At 40.4% G+C, this 21,178-nt stretch overlaps 2 protein-coding genes across 6 annotated transcripts in view; one reads left to right on the top strand and one right to left on the bottom strand.

Annotated features, from left to right (window-relative positions):
• Snoo (Sno oncogene) overlaps positions 1 to 11,406 on the top strand; it is a 56,298-nt gene extending 44,892 nt beyond the window's left edge. Inside the window, exon 2 of the mRNA XM_069059360.1 lies at positions 9,247 to 11,406. Within this exon, the coding sequence (XP_068915461.1) occupies positions 9,247 to 10,233 (987 nt within the window). The 3' untranslated portion in view covers positions 10,234 to 11,406. The remainder of the gene's footprint in view (positions 1 to 9,246) is intronic.
• Positions 11,407 to 11,511: 105 nt separating this feature from the next.
• pyd (polychaetoid) overlaps positions 11,512 to 21,178 on the bottom strand; it is a 37,116-nt gene continuing 27,449 nt past the window's right edge. For 2 of the 5 annotated variants that reach the window (XM_069059353.1, XM_069059354.1), the window contains exons 4-16: positions 20,228 to 20,803; positions 20,114 to 20,177; positions 19,291 to 20,060; positions 19,017 to 19,242; positions 18,789 to 18,966; positions 18,507 to 18,728; positions 17,810 to 18,019; positions 17,385 to 17,758; positions 17,202 to 17,334; positions 16,457 to 17,149; positions 16,070 to 16,404; positions 12,100 to 12,542; positions 11,512 to 11,887 (exon numbers count right to left, since the gene is read on the bottom strand). In XM_069059353.1, the coding sequence (XP_068915454.1) occupies positions 11,664 to 11,887; positions 12,100 to 12,542; positions 16,070 to 16,404; positions 16,457 to 17,149; positions 17,202 to 17,334; positions 17,385 to 17,758; positions 17,810 to 18,019; positions 18,507 to 18,728; positions 18,789 to 18,966; positions 19,017 to 19,242; positions 19,291 to 20,060; positions 20,114 to 20,177; positions 20,228 to 20,803 (4,448 nt within the window). In that variant the 3' untranslated portion in view covers positions 11,512 to 11,663. The other 3 variants (XM_069059355.1, XM_069059358.1, XM_069059357.1) reach the window with 3 other exon arrangements.

The raw sequence follows: 21,178 nt of genomic DNA, 5'->3' as shown, positions 1-21,178 counted from the left end.
CGTGTTTGGCCTGCTTTCCATCAGAAACGAGGAGGCCTCCGTCAGAAAGAGAGGAGGCAACCCCGAGACGAACGTCGGCGACGGAGCGAGGGGGCGAAAGGACGATTTCCATTTCGTCAGCCGGTGCCGCCGCCACCAAATAATAAAATTACGAGTCGTCGATGAAAATGTGACCGGCGGAGAGGGGTGGGTGGGGACCTGTTTTATTATTCTCTCGCCCGGATTCTGGGATTAGCGGAGGAATCGAAAAAAAAAGGAAAAATTCCCGGTCGCCCCCGCGTGCGCGGCGCGGGGGGGCGGGTTTGTGTCATATATTAAATCCCAAGAGAGGAAATCCGTACCGTGCCTCTATTCACCGGTCGAGTTCAATGAGCGAAACGGGAAAAGTAATAATGAAAAGCCGGGAACCGCCCCCCGCGGAGCAAAAGGGTCCATTGTGCGCGGATTTTTTGTGGGGCGGTTTCGCCCTAGGTAGGAACTTCCTTTTTCGTGGACGGCGGCTGTTAAGTTTGACCGGGGGTTGATTTCCACAAGTATAATGGAATCGCGTTGCAAATTAATGTTTCGCTTAAGGGTGTACCACCCTCTGACTTGACCCCTTTTTTATCATTTCATAAAAGGTTGCATCTAATTGGATTTCCATTCAGAACATACCAAAAAGAAATACACACTAACTTGTAATTTATTCGCTATTCAGTGTGAACAAAGAAACTCCAAATTCCATTTAAAAATATATCTTTGAACAGATTTGATTCGGATGCGTTTCCAATTTTATTGTTTTTGTAATGTAATTGACAAGCAGTTGAACAACAGCGGTTTAAGGTTTCAGCCCTGCGGCACTCCATAGATTGGTATGCTTAAGCGGGAACGTTCACCATATTGAATAATGCCCAATCAATATGCACGAAATTATTTGATTAAATTGTTAATAATGTGTCAAGTTCTGCGAGCAGAACAATCTATCGCATGTGGTAAAGAACTTTTTGAAAATTGCTCAAGATTTTCTGTAGAATTTAGACCTAGGTTTTGTGGTGGCCAATTTAGAACAGACACTCTTCCAATTGTACTTTCGTGCTTAGAGTTAATATCTTAATGACAAGTTTTATCTTCCGTGGCAACATTTTATTCATTAATAGAGCTCCTAATGATCCGAGGAACAACCGCGTGCTGGAACTTTACCATCTCCACGTTTCATCTTTTAAGTCGAATGTATGAATGTATTTAACATATGTAGTGTAAAATAGCCCGGCTGAGCACGAATGGATGATTTAGATTTGATTTGATTTTCGTTCTAAAGCTACTCAATAAGATCTACAACTGGATTTTGTGTTGGCTTTTCGCGAAGCGAAACAAAATTGAGAGTTGTATGCTTATTAAGCTCTGTTGTATTGGTATTTTCCCGTCGATGGCAAGTTTTCTTTTCCACCTGAAACATATTTATGCTTTCATACAAATTCTTCAGTGTTGGTCAGTGGCGTGATCTCATCGTGTGGAAAGGGGTTAAATCGACTGATTTCTGATTTTTTTTTAAATTTTCACTTTTTGAATTGCTGTAAAATTGCAATCCAGAGATTTTCAATGGGATTTAGGTCCAGTTTTACGGTAGCTATTCTTAAACAGATACTTGATCTGACAAAAAAAAAACGATGAATGTTAATTTTAGATAGGCTATAAGCTATAATAGTCAACCTGGACTAGAAGAATTAAGTAATCATATCTGCTCTTTGAGAGCTAAGTAATTAAAGATCTACAAGAATAAGTCAGATGTGTGGATGTTGTGGTATAAAGAAATTGGGACATTGGGACTACAATGAAGATAGTAGTGCAGTGATTTTTTTTTTTTTGGTGCTGGACAAAATTTTGAAAATTCCTCCTATAAATAATTAAAAAAAAAACAGAATGTGTCGTAAAGACGCACAATAGAAGTGAAACTTTTGTATTACAGGGAAACATTGTAATTATTCATCAATCACTTTTAAATAGCATATTCACAACAAAATTGTATATTTTAATGAAGAAAATAAATTATAAACAACGATAACACTAAACAATATCGAAATGCGTAACTCATTGTTCATTTTTAAGCCTCCAAATCAAAGAGAGGACATTATCGATAAATGCCGTGAGTGTGACAAAGACAGAGACACTGCTCCCACTCGACCCAATAGTGTTTACCCCCACCACTTTTCGTCACACAAAAAGGTTGCCGATCAGAATTTCAAGACCCTCCCATAAAAAGTTTCACTTCAAAAAATCCTCCAAAAAAAAATGCAAAAATGTCAGATGGTAGTGAGAAAACAACAAAATCCCTCGAGTCAGTTCAAGTTTTTTTTTTTTTTCGAAAAATATGTAGGTAAAAAAAATGTTAAAAGTTACAAGTACAACCGGTCTTCTATTCATGTTAATTCAACTTTAGAACCAAACGGACTGTCTCAGGATGATGGAAAACGCCCAGCTGGGATGACTTTAGTACCATGGATTAAAGCGCAACCTTTAGTTTGGGACGTTACTATTGTAGATACACTTGCAGACAGTTACGTTTTGAAAACTTCTGAAGTTTCAGGTTTTGCCGCTGAAATGGCTTGCAAACGCAAACATAGCAAATATATGTAGTTCAATCATTTCGTCAAATTACGTATTTAAAGGTTTTGCCTTTGAAACCTTCGGCCCTTGGTGCAAAGAAACCATCGATTTCATTAATGTCATCGGAAACCAACTTTTGCGGAATCAGGCGATTCAAAATCAAAGAAATCCCTTTTCGAGAGGATTTCCCTTGCCATTCAACGTGGAAACGCTGCAAGCATTCGGGGCACTTTTCCAGATTCCGCATTATTATCGGAAATTCTTGTATTATAAAACAAAAATGTTACGTACATATGTACTTAAGTTGAATGTTGATTAATAAAAGTACATGATTCCTTTTTTTTATTTGTTAGCTGTTCACTCACGTAGTGCATGACAAAACGAAGATAAACCAGTTTACTGATATGTTTAGGAGTTTTAAAAGACATTATTAACCCATTACCAAGATAACAACAATCATAGCTACCGAGTATATTGTACCATGTAATTTTTTTTTACTAACGATTTTTTTAACTGGGAATTTTGACATTTTATTTCTGCAAAAATGAAATAGATTTTTAACAGGATGATTATTATCAACCAGGAGTTTTTAATTTTTCTGTTGTTTTTTGTAAATCATTTTACTGTGATTTTTTTATGGTGTGTTTGTTATCCATTTAATTGGTGACAGTTTCACTCAAGAACGGTCAGTTATCATTCTAAAAAACTTGAGTGTCTAGAAAGATCCGAACTAGCGTCGGAGGTTGTTTTGCATGCGTCACGGTTGACCACCATCACGTGTAATCTGTCGTCCTTCGTAATTATCTCCACGTGACGCATCCCCCTCAGCGTGGAGAAAAAAAAATCCAACAAAAACCCCACAAAGTGATCGCTTCTTTGGCCCATTAACGCAATTAACACGTACCCCTTTCGTGAAAAAACCACCCCTGGAAAAAATCTCCATTGAAATGTGGGTCACACCGAGAAGAATAAAGCACACCCGGTATACATCAATTCAACACCGCAGATATAACGCACCGGGAAGGTCAGAAAGCGAAAAGAAAAAGGGGCCGCCAGACAAAAGAAAGGGTGTTTGCGACCCCTCAGAGACGACTGTCACGATGAGACTCGCCGGGCGGTGGAGAGAGGGGCGGCGATGAATAGGGACCCCGCGTGTAATTCATCACTCGCACTCTCCCCAAACATCAGGGAGAAGGGTATACGGTTAGTGAAGTTGTGATGGTCGAGGAGTTGGAGGCGAATCGATAATTGTCTGCTGCGTGTTTGACCGCCGCGAACAGGGGTGGGACACGAAAAACAACGGGGTGTTTTGCGTCTTCGCATGCATGAACATCAAAGTTGGCCCCGGTGTGAATGAAGAGGTGGAAGCTCTCGGTGCGTCTGGGGTCGGACGATCGTCGGCACGCATCGATCGCCCTTGAAAGCGATGAGTTTTTCACTTTCGGAAAGGGGCGATAAGGGGATGGAGTCGTCAACTTTGGCAAGGTCACACTAGTTGTGTCTGGATAGGAGTGGAGGAGCGGAGGAAGTCTGGAAGTGCTCAGAGATCTTTATAGCGAAGAACATAAAACGCGACGAAGGGGGTTGTTGCTTGTACCGGGTGGCGCAACGAAACGCAAGAGGAAAGTCTTCAAATATTTTTGTACTTGTAATTATGACAAAAAAACAGTGTACCACCTGTAAAGCATAAACAAAATCTAGTAACAGACACACCAGGGAGCATTTTAAAGTTCACAAGAAAAATGATAGATTTGAAATTATTTTTTCCCTGTTAAAAATCAAAAATTATTGAAAACTAGTTTTAAGTAGCAAATATTTCTTTGTGGCATGTAGATACCAGGCGGATTTTTCTCAAGATTTTTAGACAACTTAAATGTTTTCCAATAAATGTGACGAATGCGTAAGTCACGCGAAATTGGATGATTTCACGGTGGGCTTTTAAACGAAAAAGGTGCATATTTGCCAAAATTTTGGGTGCGGAGACGAGTTTAGGTCCAAATGTGTAATTTTCAGAACTAGAACAATTTTTATAGAGTAAATATGGAAAACAGTAAAAGTTATTAAAAATTGGACTTCTAAAGATCATTTAAATTAAAAACGCAGTTTGGAAATTTTTAAATCATTTAATCTTCCCGAGTTGTCCGTTCTAAATTACAGTTGATACCGAAATCTCATAATATTTGTTTGTATTTTTTTTTGTTTGTCTTGTGTTATCTGTGAACCTTTAAAATTTGATCCGCCGCAATAACAATAACACTGTTTGACAAAATGTCGCGTCCGGACGGTGCCATCCCTGGGCCAAATCCATAAAAGATTTTGGCTCTTACGTAAATTGGAACATTCCGAACGACCAAAATCTGCCAAAAACGAGAACCCGTTTCGTGGAATTTCGAAACCAAGATCGGCAGTGGTTCCAACAACGTAAGAAGCATCTGCCGATTAATTAGGATAGAAGGGGTATATTAACCTTTCAAGACCAGGAATTAAATCTGTAAACTACAGTTATTTATCAACAAAATTTGTTAAATTTAGCATTTAGCACTTTTTTAAAAAGGTGAGCTCATTCCGTCTGACCGCATTTTAATTGGTGGTACCTATTTATAACTTTTTGTCAGGAGTCGGAGGGAAAGACGCGATTCGGATATTTTTACAAGAATATAGAAAAACAAGACGATTTAAATAATTGAGAGGAAATTTAGGGGGGGAAAATGAAGGAGAGATTAATTGGAAAAACGCGAAACTAATTGGATTGATTTGGTTATAAATTGTGTTTGGTCGAAAACAAGGTCCGGTGGGGTCATCTGTGCCCAAGATCCCCCGATGTCGAGCCCGAGCAACGCACCCAATGACTAACCCACATAAATTGGTCAAACGCGAGGTTAATCGAGAAGATCTGCACGTCACAGGCCCCGAAAAACAAGCGGCGAAATTTTATTAATATAACAGCCGTGACCAGTGGCGTAGATAAGGGGGGGGTCCAGGGGGTCCGGACCCCCCCCAGAGCTCATCCATATACTTTTACAACTGAATAATACTCTTTCAGTATATACACTGACAGTCACAAAACGACTCACTTTGAATTTTAAGTAATTCATTGTCTTAGAAAAAATTTTTGGTATATTTGGTATATCATATTCTATTGATAAGTGTTATTTGAGTTATTCTTTGCCAAAGAATATACGACAAACAAAACATTAAACACAGCAAATACGATTTTAATGAAAAATGATAAAATCAATTTTTTTACCATCAAAGGGTCATTTTTGTATTAGCATAAACATACCCGACATAACCTAATTTTTTTTTAATGTCGTGTCAAGTTAAAACATTTGGTCAGTGCCAATTACGAAACTGAAAAACACCAATATTTTTCAATTGTTTCATTGCCAACAGACTCAGTCATTGTTGATCACGCTGTATGTAGCAAACTACATTAAAAACCAAATTTTTATAGGTGCAATGGCGGACACGGAATCTTGGACGATTTATCATTCGATTGACATAAAAATGTAAAACTGGCTTTAGGTACAACTAACCTCACTTTCGATTTTTGTAATGATGATGCGAAAAACTTTCTAATGTCAAATAGTTTCAAACGTCAATCATAATGACAGTAAAGCGTGGCTTACATTGACACTTTTTGAATTGACATAAATTTGACGTCTAAAATTCCGTGTCCGCAACTGTACCTAATACAAAAGTATGTGGACCCCCCCCCAAAGCAAAAAGCTATCTACGCCACTGGCCGTGACCATCATCGCCGAGCCAAGCTCTTTTTGTCGAGTTCAAAGTACTCGAATGGCGTATTTATCCATAGATAACGTTAAAATTAGTGTGTCGTGATAAGGCGATGCTCTTTGACCGCCTCATTATGGCGTTCTATCTGGGACGGTGCGCGCTGCTCCTGTTTTTGCACCAGTGGATGTTGAATAATTAACGGAGAGTAAAAAAGAAATGCAGATTCCCCCGAACCGGTCCCCCACGTCCCCTCTCGGACGTTCGCGATGTTTACGAAACCTTAATTATTAACGGCCAAACACACTTAGGTCGACAAAGAAACTCGAAGAAACTATGGAAGCGACCCCCTCGTTCCTCTTCCAGTCCCGGCGAACAAACGCGATGAAATAAGATATGCATGAGATTTAAATCTACGCCGTAACTTGATTTTGATAATCTCCCCTGGATGAGGAGAGACGTGGACAGGGTCGGAGCGAGGAGGATGGAGTTTTCTGCTTTTGGCCATTGTTAAATAAATAGTGTGGTGAATGCATAAGATATTAGTTTGCACGACCGACTGAGCTAACATGGATTGCATTAGCGGGTCGCGTTGCTTTAATTCTTCAAATGTATTTTATTAATTCTAAATATTCTAGTTTTTAATCTAAAATATCTATGTTCTTGAGTGCTCTCTCGATCAATTTTTTAATCCAATTTTTGTTTTTTATTTTATAAGCTGTTGGAACTATGTATTTATACAACGTGGGATGTAGTGAACATTCCATTAATAACAATCCGAGACAAAAATGGACAGTACAAATACATGGTCCATCTTATACAGAAGTTATCAATAATGAATGACATTAAGCAATTAAATAAGGAAAAAAATATGTAAATATGTATATTAAAGAGAAAATAAAAATTAAAAATTTTTTTGCACGTTTAGACCACTGCGATTTTTAAAATGAAACACTTACGTTAAAGTCAACCGACAAAATAATGAAATAAAAATAAATTTTTATTTTATAAAATTATTCGGGAAGTCAATGTCACGATTTTGGTTCACTTTTAGCGTATTTGTGACATTTCACGAATTAAAATATTTATTTGGGTCTTTGAATTTTCCAAAATTGTCACAATATAAAATGTCCACCAGAGAACTATGAGAGTGATATTTTATTGATTGGAATTTTGAAAAGTATTTTCCAATGATTTTGTTTAAAGAAAAGTCAGAAAGGTTTTTCAAGTTTCAAGGTAATCTGTAGCTTGGTGGAAATGCATTTTATTATACTCAGAAATTAGGAAGAATTGATTTTATGCGTTGGCCTTCACAATTTCCAGATTTAAATCCGGTGGAAAGCGTGTGGGATCGTATTGATGGTTTAATTAAAAGCTAGAATTACGGCGATTTAGGTGAACTCTTCGATAGAGTGGAAAATGATTGATTGCATTAATTGTTTTAATTTTATACTGATATATTGTGCGGTTGATACCCAGTTAACAATTTTTATTTTGCTGTTGCACATGCACATGAAAGCTTTCCTTCTTACCTTTTTTTCTAAATTGTATAATGCTGGATTTAGAACACAAGTGTACTTTAATTAAATAAATTTAATTGACCAATTAAGTCGATGAAGTAATCTGTCGCACAAATATCGGATTTATTTTCTGTTACTGTTAGTACTGGAGATGTGGTCTTTTTAACTTTCTAATGTCTCAGAAAGGTTCTAAGAAATATATTTTTGCGATCAACACACAGTATGAAAGAAGCTATAAGTGGCTCACGACATTTTTTTCTAATGCAGTAAAAAACATTTATGACACTTGTGCTTTACAATCTACCTTTTTAAAACAACCAGAAGAAAATCAGCATTTGTCTACATTTTTGGACACTTAATTCTACGACTACATAACCAAAAGTGTATAAAAAAGCTTTATTTAGCACCATGACTGTAGGATTTGTTAGTTTGGTATTTTTTCTATCATTACTATTTTTGTAACGGGCGTTCAAAAAAACTGTCTCGTTTGGAGTTTCTTGCGATTTGGGACAAGTTTGTCGTAACTTAACGTACATAATTTAAAATTAAACGTACTAATATGAACAAAACGTTCAAAAAAGCGCGGACTAGTTCAAACGCATTAATGCATGCACGCAGGTTACTCGACAAATACATTTGTCAAATAGAAAAAAAATTCAATTAATCTTGTAAATAAATCCTGCTTTTATATTATTAATCAGAAAATTCCATTATTTATGACCTCGTAAATTGGATGAGTTATAGATTTATCAACTTGCTATTGACGGAACTAAGTAGGTCCATCCCTTGGTGAAAAACAAACATTTTATTTATGCACTAATAATAATTAATTTAACGAACAAACAAGAAATAAAAATGTTTGAAATGTCTTTTGTCCGAAGAAAAATGCTTTCATTGAGTAAAACATCTCTTGTTTCCTCTTTCATTTTTTCTACAAATGTAAAATTCTTCAAAATTCCTTCCTCATATAGAGACGTCTTTCGAAATTTTCTCTCGAAATATTGAATTCTATCGCCCTAAACTACGCCTCTGGATACTGCGCCCCACAAACTTTCGATTGGATTCAGATCAGGACTGTGTACTGTCCATTTGATAATTCCTTTTTATTTTGGCAAACATTGGGTGCCGAAGACCATGTTTTGTGAATCGGTACCACATCACACAAAACATTTACAAAAGTGTAATAGCAATTGACATCTCAAAACGGAGGTTTTTAAGTCTCGACAGCATAGAAGTCTATGTTTGGGTCTTATTGGATGGATTTTTTTTGTGGTGTAAAATATGCGAATCCATCTCTGGTGCGGTTGCTCAATATGTTGGCAAATAAAACATCGAGTTATTGAATTCGCTCTTGAAGAGATTTTGTATGGCGAATCGTCGGCTGAAAGAGTCCTTTTGTTTGTTCCAGGTTCTCGCATCGGACATCATAAAAGAACAGGAGTTGCCCCTGAAGAAACAGAAACTGCTGGGGGAATACATGAACCCTTTGCAATCGTACAATTTGTACGCCTCCCTGGACGCCTTGTACATGAACCATTGCCTCCAGGACTTCCAAGCTGCCAATCGTCACCTGTCGGCCTTCAAACCGGTGAACCACTACAAAGAGCCGAAATTGTACAATCACCTGATGGGGATCAGATACAGCGACACTCCCGTCTTGCAGAACCCGGAAAGGGTGGTCCGGATGTCCGAATCGGAGCGATTCGAGAGGAGTTTCCAGCCGAACGTCGCCCTGGCCCCCACCACCCCCAAAAAGCACAGGTACGGCAAAACGAACAACTTCGTCAAGGACGAAGCGGTGGAAGTGAAGGAGGAGATCACGAACAACAACACCGAAGTGATAGTGAAACAAGAGGTGGAGGAGAAGGTTCCGGAGCCCCCCAAGGTCGTGTCGGTGGTGCAAAGTACCACCAACTTGCCCAGGTACAATTCGGAGATCGAACTGTCGACGGACACCGAAGACAGCGCTTCGGAGACTTCGGACAAGCAGTCGAGCGACATGGGGAAGATCGAAGAGATGCTGAAAGGGGCGGAGGGCGGGGTGAGGGAGCGGGTGTTGGAGGCGTTCAAGGTGCTGCTGAAGGAGAACGAGAGGTGGATAAGGGAGTGTCGCAGCAAGGAGGAGAAGATCAGGGAGTTGGAGGGAAGGATCGAGGAGTTGGAGCGGCCACCCGTGGAGCCGAAGGCGGAGGAGGAGGAGGAGGTGGCGGCTGCGACGGTGACGGCGGCGAAAGTGATATGCAACGGGGAGGTCAAAGACGATGATAACAATAGTTCTTCCATAATCAAAACGAACGAGAGTTGTGAGGTCGAAGGACAAAAAACGAGTGTTATTGCAAGTTTGGAAGGTGTCGTCGCGGAACCCAAAGCAATAATAAACACTGCTCCCGAATGATCTGTAATTGTGTTGTGCCGTCGATGAACGGTCGTCAATTTTTTTCTTTGTGTCTTATTTAGTTCTAATCGAAGCAATCCGGAAGAGGGGGCAGCACTGTCCGATTCCGCTGTACATAGTTGGGGTGCCACCCGTCGTACTACCGTTAGTCATAGGTTACTGTAATGAGGCGCACTAGAGATTCTTATTTTTAATTTGCTTTTGTAAATGCGTGTAAAATTTGTATGTTTACAAAGAAAAAAAGAGGACGAGAGTTGTTCGTTTTCATCTGATTTGTCTCTCAAAATTGTTCTTGTTATGGTTGTTTTTAATTTATATTCGTGAAATTGTTACAGAGATAATATTTTTTATCAATTACGAAGAAAAGTACAAACTAGATGGTGCTTTGGAAGCATCCGTTATTGTAATCTTAAAATAGAGTTTTAATGAAGCGTGAGTGGCGGGGCGGCGAGCCCGACCCTCTCCGGCCTCGACCAAATTTTTCCGATTCACTCAGGAATTTTCGCAATCAAATTTTGTAGGTGTTTTAAAATGCGCGGGACGCATATCAAAAGTTTATTGGCCGGACGGCGGTCGAGCGCACCGCCCCCGGAGTGAGTGCGTACATGCCATACAATAAATTTTATCTGTACTATATTAAATTATTTTATCGTAAGTTTGTTCTTAATTTTGCATGAGCCTTTTTGTTAAATTTATAAGTTTAATTTTATAATCATAGATATTTTTTATATTTTCTTTTGTTGACAACTATGTGATACATTTATTATTGAATTATCGAGTTGCAGTATTCTGTAAGGAAGTTTACGAAACACCACTCTTGGCAGCTTTTGGCAATCGTCGGTCTCCACTACAAAGCATAAAACAATCGACTCCAAATTGTTCCTAAAATTATCAAAACAGTCTGCGCGACTACTACTGCCGAACTTTTCGATTTCTAGCAATATTGTGTTCGTTTGGAAGTTTCTTGGAGAATTTACGGAAATTGTTGAATTTGTTATTAAATTATATATTTTGTGATCTCAAAATATGTAAGGATGCAGTTGAGTTAAATATTAATAAGATTGATAAGCTTGTGTGTTATATAGGTATATTATCGATCAACACAAATTATTTCATAAATATATATATTTCTGAATTTATGTGTCAAACAACAATAAATGCATTAATTTATAAGCGGTCATTTTTACCACCTGTCATTTTATTCCCGATCGCAGATTCCTGCTGCCGTTTCGCGAACTGCCGCCAGAGGGCGCCGCAGAAAACCAATGCCACCGCTACTTAAAATAAATTTCGTTTATTTACAAATAAAATTATGAACAATGCATCAGTTGTTACATCAGTCTAAAAATAAGAGAATTACATTTAAAATAAAAACATAAGTTCTAGGGTCTACAAAGAAGAAAGAATGGCAAACTTGAGCAAATTTGTCGTCAGAAGTGGTCGACCTTGACGGCGACGCTGTTGGCGGCGTGGTTGCTGGGCAGGAGGATGTTGTCCCAGTCGGTGTGCACGTCCTGTTCCGAGTCCGTCGCTTTCAGACTGATCCCCAGGCTGGGAAGGGTGTTGGCGTAGTGAGGGATGTGGAGGATCACCGGCTTCAAGAACTCGGTACCTTGGGGGCCGCACATCACGATCGGTGACAGCATCGCTTCACCTACAACATCACGAACATTCAGATTGACCGGGGGCGGCTGCCCTGCACGTGCGAAAATGGAATCTTGCAGCTTCAGGACAAACTTGACGTTTCAAACGTAACCTGAACAATCTTCGGATTTGAATATTCTCGATGCAACATTCCAGGACCACACGCAGGGAGGAATATGGTCAAGCTGCGCATGTACACTGGCTCTCAAAAAATAATTTTACCGTTTTCCAAATCCAGCGGCGGTCCGTCGTGATCGCACAGCCTCGGATCGGATATAACGAAATAAATCTCTTTTTGGTCCCCTTGGGGGATGGCGTGTTCGGGTACTTCCAGGGAAACCCCCCAGTACTCGTTAGTCATCGTGCCACCCCGATGGTCGACAATGGCCGACGTGATATCGCGTTTGCTCGGTCGCATTCGGTCGTCGTCCGGTCTCGGTGTTAATTTTTTCGACATCTTCGGGGTGGTCTCTCGACTTTTCGATTTGAACGAGAATTTTCGGAAGATTTTCGACGTGATGAGGCCGCCGCCGCCGCCGCCCTCGGTGCGGTGATGTTTGAACGATTGGGTTTTGGTTAGTTTTGGCGTTACTTTAGGCGAGTTAGTGTTTAGTTTTTGTACTATGTTAGGCTGTGATCCGAACAAAGCGCCATCATCCTGAACCCTTGAAAATGATAAAAAAAAATCAAAATGAAATGTCCTCCTAGGCCGGACTTTGGCCGCCTCTACCTAAACGTTAGTCGGTTATTATTACCATCTACAAACTTTAAATAAAAGCAACGAAAACATTAGTAAACACTACTCGTCAGCAAGTCAGATGCTCAACAATGAGTATTAATATTTTATATATCTATTTAAGCTTGATGATTTATGGTACAAAAAGCTTGACCAGTGACGAAGTTAAGTAATGTACAAATATTCTTTACCTACGTTTTCTAAAATTTATGGCAGCACCGAAGAATTTCTAAACTTCAGAATGATACGTGCTAGCAAAATACACTAAATTGGATAGAAAATTTAACTTGTGGTGCACAAAATCTTGTGGTTTCATTAAGAAAAAATTTAAAATATTGAGTTAACTTTCCAAATATAGATTTTCGGAGGAAAATTTGCAATTAAATTGCGACTAGAATAATTAGAATCGATTTGTTAATGCGGAATCTTTTATTTTGCTTATCTTTTTACTTCATACAAAGCCACAGTGTAAATTGACTATAAATGATTCACACAAATTTAGTGGGTTGGCATCCCTGAGCAACTGGTAAGCCTCATCATGGTCAACATGTCAACTCTTGATTAATTTTTAGGCTAGGGTTTTGGAAGTTCAGCGTTATTGTAATTAAAATTTTATAAAATAAGTTCTAATCTTGACAGGGTTGACCAAGGCGATCATCATTTACAACTTGAGACCGCCTTGGGTTGACACATTTGAATTTGAAAATCGGATATACCAACATAAAACTTAAAATATGTAGCCAACCTAAAAAAAAATCACAAACATTTGTAGTCGCTTGGCAATTTATATAATGTAAAATTTCTTGCATTATAAAAATGTTACATAGAGTAATAATGAACATTTTGTTTTAGGGGAAGAACTGCATTCTTAACAAGGTTGTGACAGTTTCATGAAAGTCTACAAATTGTTGAGGCTCCCTGACCAAAACCTTGATCAGATTAAAAATTTGGCGCGTTTTGGCCCAAATTACGTAATGTGAAAAGCAACTGAAGATTTGAATAAATGTGATGAGCCAAATATTTTTTATTATCCTAGCACGCGTTCATTACTATCCCCACACTACAAGATAAAAAGTAATATTGGCAGAATCTTCTAGTGTTTTTTGTTTTATGTGGTTGGCCACACGTAGCTTTGATTTTTGACCGCGCGGCAGAGGCGAGATCTGAAGCAATTTTTCTATGTTTAAGAGTTAGGTACTGCAAAACATAACTTGCATCGCCCAATTTTGCAAGGCCGTGGATACCAAAAACGCCGAGTATAGATCGAAGAATAAGTTGATTTTGGAAGTTTAGAAGTCCCAAAACTGTCAGTAGAAGTAAAATGTAAAAAAGAAAAGATTGACGTTACAAATGGCATGTGGTACATTTTTTGTGATTTATTATTTATTATTTGAAAAATATATTAAAAGCTGTAGAAACATTACTTAAAGTCTGACTGGACAAACTGTGGTCAAACCTGAACTAAATTCCACCATTCTGTAACCAATTAAAGACAATATTTTAACCAACTAAAATACAACATTAACTTCATCAACATTACACTTTTTGAAGCAAATTAGTACTAACACCGAAGCATGCTTTTATTTACACTTTTTTATGTAGATAACTACGACATTTGTAATATAGTTTACCAACAGAGTCTTATTTTAATATTTTTAACCTAAGATTATTTTTATTAATGTCATCACTGCCGTAAGTAAATTTAAAAAAATCCTCATTGTGACATAAATAAGAAGAAAATAAATAAGACTAATACATCGATCTCGTAGATTTCAGTATCTGCAACGACAATCTTATTTTACAAGTTCCTTGTTGTCATTTGTTACTAGCGCGCCATATTGACAATATGGCGTACAAAAAGTTTTTGACGTCATTTCGGTGGGTATTTCCCGCGGCCATCATTTATACATTTTTTGTAAAAGTCAAAATAAGCTGACTTAAAACTACGAAATTAAAATGTCAGTCAAAAATGTTTGCGCCAAGATAATGACAACTGGAAAAGAAAAACAAAACACACAAACAAACGCACCGGGTGTTCGATACAATAAACTCGCCGTTTCATATTTTTTATTGAATTTTGAAACGTCACTTTGACAAATCAAATCAAGGTGTCAACTGTGTTGCCAATCTAATTTTAAAGTCATAGCCTACTCTAATTATAAATTTAAATGATCTCACGGTATTGCTGTCATGGCTAAAACATTTCGAATGTTAAACTTCATATGGACTGGAAATTTCACAATTATAAGATTTCAGTGTTTGAAGAATTCTAAAATTTTGTAGAAACTTTCACATATTTCAGGTAAATTAAGGAAACTTTATGTAGGTATAATGTAAGGTTAGGTGCAGCTTTGACAACCCACACAGCGTCTCGAATCGATTTCTCTTTTTGTTGAGATGACAATAAAATTATAACAAGCGAAATTTTAATATAAAAAAACGTATAAATAACACAACAGATTGGTAATAGATTTTTTCCTTTACAATTGCAATTTCAAACTCCCACGATTCAATCTACGACTCCACCTTTGTTTTTCATTACTTGCTGTTTTTGATCGTTCAGTATGTACAAAATTACATTCCAAGTGTTTTTTTTTATTAGATTACAAAACCTAATCAAAAAGAACACAAGAAACTGAGCTTTCATAACTCATCAAAAAAAATGTCATTTATAATTCAGAATTTCTATGAATTTCCAACTGGATAGCCGCTGCTTCTGCATTTCCGCACAGAATATATTTAACAGTTTCGTTTTCTTTAGTTTTTATCTGTCAAATGGCCCAAACAGTTTTAACACTGTTATTTTTTCAATTGCATGTTCTTTCCGAATTTATTTTCTCAATTATCTATCTTACACGAACTGTCTTCAATTCCCTAATCTGTTTTGTGTTTGTGAACACAACAGACAGTATATTGGAACATTTTATCTAAATTATTTGGCAATGTTCTGTTTACACTTTCTCTTGTAATCACGAGACATAACATTTCATTTTAGACCAATTTTCTTAGAACCTCTGTCGCAAATGTATCGATTTCGTAAAAATTTTGCAACTGTTATTTATGTAACATTCCACAGAAAACACTTTACCTTCCCCATTTTCGTTTATATCTCGATTTCTTTCTCGTGTGAACCCAACACATTCAAAAACTCATGTCGTCGATATGGCGCTAACAGCACAAATTTGCAAAATAACTACCCATTTTCTCTGTGCCATTTTCGTTCCAACCGACACTGAAGTCTACAACAACCAATCTCCCCTTCTTAGTGTGAAATATATATATTTTTTTGGTCCCCACCGATTGGACCGTCAACTTCACCCCATGCAACGCATGCAGACAAACTACCCCGACCCAACCAACAACACATTTTAAACCCAAATCAGATGGTTTCAAACCAGTGTACACACTTACTTTACACAGATACGAACAAAATCAGGAATAAATGTCAAGATTTACCTCAAGTTGTGGTGTACAGGTTTTCTGTACAGTTCGAACGCTGATCCTCTCTGTTCCCTCGACCCTTGCAGATCAACGATGTTACTCCTTTCGGGGGGCCGCGCGTCCATCAGCATGTCTCCCCCGTCCAGACCGTAGGGGTTGTCGTGCTGGGCGATGGGGGTGATCTCGCTCCTCGATGCGTACGATATGCTGGGGTGCCTTCGAGTCTCGTAAGGGGGCGCCATGTCGTAGTGGCCGTGCACGTCCGAGTTGAACCTGACGGCGGTTTCGGTGTGCCAACTGTTATTCTGGGGCATGTTGTAGTAATAGTTCATGTTTTGGGTCCTTTGGTCCTGGATCACAACCCGATCAATCCAACACTCTCTACTGTGAAAACGATCTTACCACAGGATTGCTGTGACTCTTGCCGTGCTGGTACGTCGGCATGGGCGGCTGCACCATCCCGTCCCCGTACCCCTGCTGACCCTTGTACGGCGGCTTGTAGTTTTTCGGCTTGGGGGGCGGCACCGGCTTGTACCCGTTCGCGTTGGGCGGGGGCATGTGCCCCACGGGACCGTTATCGAAGCCGTTGTGGTGCACCGGCTGGCTCTTCATGGGTGAGTGGTGGTGCGGTGGTACTTGGTGGACGCTCAAGTGGGACTGGCTCAAGTCCTGGTGCGAGGTCCTGGCGTAGTCCTGGGCCGAACTGTTGTTCCTGCTGTACTTCCCGTAGTCAGTTTTGGTCTCGACGTGACCTTTAGACTTCGCTGGAGACCTGGAGTACCGATAGATGTCGCGCTCGACCGACCCTCGCGGACTCATGTTTTCTACAGGTCTGGACTCTTTCTCCATCTCTCGGGAGTTCCTCGGACTGTTTTCGTTGTGGTCGTTTTGCGGTAAACCGTACTTGAGGTCCAGCTTGGAGTTGTGACGGTGCGAGTTTTGCTCCCATCTAGGTCCAGAGTTGTACTTGGAAGGACTGTTCTGGACCGATCCTGGCTCGATCTTGGACAGAGTGGTCTTCAGATCGTCGTGAGCGTTCGGTCCTATCCTGTTATTGCTTTGCTTGTTGAAGGAGTCGTAACTCGAGAGCGAATCCTGTTTGAAACAGTACTATCAATCTGGAAACATCTACCTCCATAGTACTTACAGATTTGGAGTTCTGACTGCGCTCCAAAGAGCCCAACTTATTGCTGAAGTTGTTATTCTCATTATTGTTCTGCTCTGCACTCTCCGGAGTTTGTCCTGGTTTGACTCCAAACAATCTCTCATGGGCGGACCTCCTGGAACGACAATGTTATCAAAAAATGTTGACAATGCATGTGGTACCGACCCATTGGGAATTTTACTGGGCGTGGTCAACAATCCAATAGGTTTAATCGCACGGTCGATCCTGGGAGGCAAATCTGGTACTTGCCCGTATACCACGTCCTTGGGACTCCTTCTGGGACTCTGCTCACTGATGCTGTGCCCTTTGGCATGGCTGTACGACCCATGGTGCAAAGTACTGGCCTGTCTCTTGTGCTGCATATTCCCAAAATCGTTCCTGGTGTCCATTTGGGCATTGTACAGTCCACTCTTCCCGTACTGATCCATGGACCCTGGTATATCTTGATTGGACAAAGTGTAGTTGGGTTCTTTGGTCAGATTGACTTGGTTATCGGTCGACTGATTGTTATTGAAGCCGTATCTCGAGTCGTAATTGGGCTACAACCACCAATTGAGATTCTGGTACTGCTACGAAGCGGTACTACTTACTTGGTAGGGTGGGAGTACATCCGTGGTGCTACTGTCGGGCATAACGACGCTCGGATCTGAACTAGCTTTGGTCAGCCGACCGGCGGTTGGAGAGTTCGACGAAACTGGAGGTCCAGGACTGTGTTCAAGGTCACTTTCTGGGCTACTGGCGTACGACAGCCGCAGAGAAGACATGGGGAATAGGAAATCATCTGAGAGTGATTCTTCGGGCTAAAATGACGGCGAGAATGACGATGAGTGAAGAAACAAGAGCGGAAACGACACAAAAGCACACAAACGGTACAAAAGCTACAATAGAAAGTGCTAGATCTAGAAGAGGCTAGATCTTGCCAATAAATTAGGGTATTTAATAATGTTCAGTCATTTACAATGTCCTACTAGACGATAGTAGTGGTGGAAACATTGTAGAGTACTCAATTATAGACGGTACTGATACGTACTGAACATTACAAAATGCCCGCATGCCACATCAACATGCACGTTATTCGTGTTAGTGTTAGACTTCTCCGTACACTTCCTCTATGATGGGAGGAAAAGTAGTACCGAAAGTCCTAGTTCTGGACAAATGGTCGCAATCGTAATACAATGGTTCGTCAATGGTTTCAAAACTGTCAAAATTATCACTCTGTGCAAGTTGCTTTAGCGCTTTAGTGTTATTAAACTCGGCACAAGCATCAAAGTAAGGAATAGTACTTGCATATGGCAGACCGGTACTGGAACAACTGTACAAAGTACTCTGACTTGGAGAGAATCGGGAATGTACGACGGGATAGACAAATTGGGGAGTGCTGTACATGGACAGAGGTACTCTCCTGGTACGACTTCGCGAGGGTCTGTGCCTGTTGGGCAAGGAACTGGATCTGCTATATCTAGAGGTGTGAAAAGGGAAATAAATGTCGGAAAAAATATCTGCCCCCAACTGAAAAAGTGAAGAGAGAAGAAACCATCACCTTGAAGCTTTGACAGTAGGAAGACTGACCTTGCTCTCGCTCATCCAGAGGGCGCCGCTTTGCTGCTTGTCTATTATGTCCCTGACCTTACGGTACCAGTTGTCCGTGTTGTCGTTCATGGTGATGGTGGCGCTGAAGACGTGGTTCCACACTTTGTCCAGCTTTTGGCACTGTTCCAACAGCTTCTTCGAGCTCTTGTGCGCAGATCTGCACAATTCAACAATTAATTTTCGAAGAAACAACTTAACGGTACTCACTTTGGCAAGCCTTGGCGCAGCTGCTTGATCACGATCTTGGTCTCGGCTTTGAAGAACACCACAATCGGGTACATCTGGGCGTAGTTGAGTCTCTCCACGGCATTGGGAGTGATGTCCAGCAGAGCGTGCTTCCCGGTGGAGATGACGTCGCGAATCGCCGACAGTCTAATAATGTTGGAAGAAGTCTTCTGCGATTTTGTGTTTTCTTCAGGCGTGGTGTCTAGTTCTAGAAGAAACAATTAGTCTTGGAACTGGTCCACACCGAGAGACTCACGAGGCGATATAAACTTGTCAGGGAAGTCCTTGAGAAGTTTCTCTCTTGCGACGTCCGCAATGGGTCCGAAGAGGATCACAGGTCTTGTGAAACCCGGATGTTTGAGGAGGACCCTTTCGTAGGCTGGAAATTTGGAAACTGTGTCCGAGAAGAGGATGTCATCCCAGTGTTCTTTGCCCAAACTCTTCGACCTCCTGTTAGAACTCCTCCTTCTCCTGAAGAAGCTTCCCCTCGACTCGTTCGCCGACATCTCCTTTTTGGTCGCGTTGAACTGCGCCGTGGCTAACTCTTCTGCTCTCGCTTTGTTGGGAATAATCCCTTTCTGCACCTCTTGGTTGTTCCGACCGATTCTGAAGACCTGCCAAGACCCCACCACCCCATTATACAGAGTGTCGATCACGTGGAAGATGTCACCAGATCGGAAAGACATTTCTCCCTTGGCGGGATTGTCGTAATGGAAGTGGGTCTTGATGTAGAAGCTGTCACCCTTCTGGGAGGCCACTATGCCGTCGTATTCTTCCTTGCAATATTGCACTATCAGTTCTATGCGGTCCTGGAGGCTCAGAAGGAAGAGAACTGCTTCTTCGCGGGTCACTCCCGTCATGTCCATGTCGTTCACTTTCAAGATCTTGTCCCCGGGTTGGAGTCCTTGCAAGGACGCCGGACTGCCGGGTTGGACCGCTGTGACAAAGATGCCGACGAAGTTGCCACCAGTTAGGCGAATACCCACAGAGCCTTCTTTGTGGAATGTTACAAATCTGGCGTCGGGACTAGAACGAAAATGTAGATCAGTACTGCGTATACCATCAGGTTGAGTACTTACATTGGTTGCTTCTTCTGGATGATGGGATCGTCCTCGTAGATTTGCCTCCGAGTACTGTAGTAGTCTACAAGGAGTTTCATCAAATCCAACAGTCCCAGAAGAAGTTCGACTTACCTTCTGCTCTGGGGGGCGGCGGTCTCGGAGGTTCGTCCCTCCCCTTCGCTCGTCCATACCCAACCAAACTGTTCCTGTTCTCTAACTGATTCAAATTAGCTTCAGACAGAGGTCCTCTAGATCTCCCTCTGGGAGCCAGATTACTCTTGTCGTCCACCAATGAATTGGGACCACTGTTGGGTTCGAGTTTATCCTCAAACCCTCCACTAGTATTCAAGTTTGGATTTCTCGTAGGGGGTTGAACGTAAAGATTTTGATTGGAGTAGCTCTGGGAAGTCAAGAAGTCGTCGCCTTTGTAGAAGTTATTGACAGCGCCGGTGGTACTGATCGAGCTTTGGGTCTGATGCGACACGTTCGAAGAGAAGTCGCGAGCTATGGTCAAGTGGAGTTTGTCTTTTGTACTGTCGATTATCTTTTTAGCCTCTTTTAGTGACATCAAGTCGTTGCAGTTGGTGTTGTTTATCTTTGTGATGAAGTCGCCCTCGACCAACACCTGGTTGGAGTTGAGGAGTTGGTCTCGGGCCTTGGAAGAAATCTCCTTAACGAAGAGTTTGCATCCGAGGACGATTCCAAAGTCTGAAGAAAAAGTTAAAAATATCGCCATTGCTACCAACCCACTTGTGATTCCCATTGAAGTAAACTGCCGCAGAATTCCTTCCACGCCTTATTATCGCAATATTTTTAAAATCTTCCTGTCGATTTTTTCACATCTGACCTGACCTGCGTTACGTAAATAAATTTGATCTGATCAGACCCATATCAGTTTGCATTCTAGACAAATCTCAAGTAACTTACTTCAATGGAAATTACAAACGGTTCAGTCACATAATCATATTGGCAATACTGACATTTTGAATTTTTGTGCTGACATTTACAAAATTGTTTAAAGTAATTTAATAAAATCTCTGACTGTGATTGTGTTTATCTAGTGAACTGTAAAAGTTCGGTGAG

Source organism: Tenebrio molitor, chromosome 9 (genome assembly GCF_963966145.1).
Source record: "Tenebrio molitor chromosome 9, icTenMoli1.1, whole genome shotgun sequence".
Lineage (NCBI taxonomy): Eukaryota > Metazoa > Arthropoda > Insecta > Coleoptera > Tenebrionidae > Tenebrio > Tenebrio molitor.
This window is presented reverse-complemented; position numbering and strand designations above follow the sequence as displayed.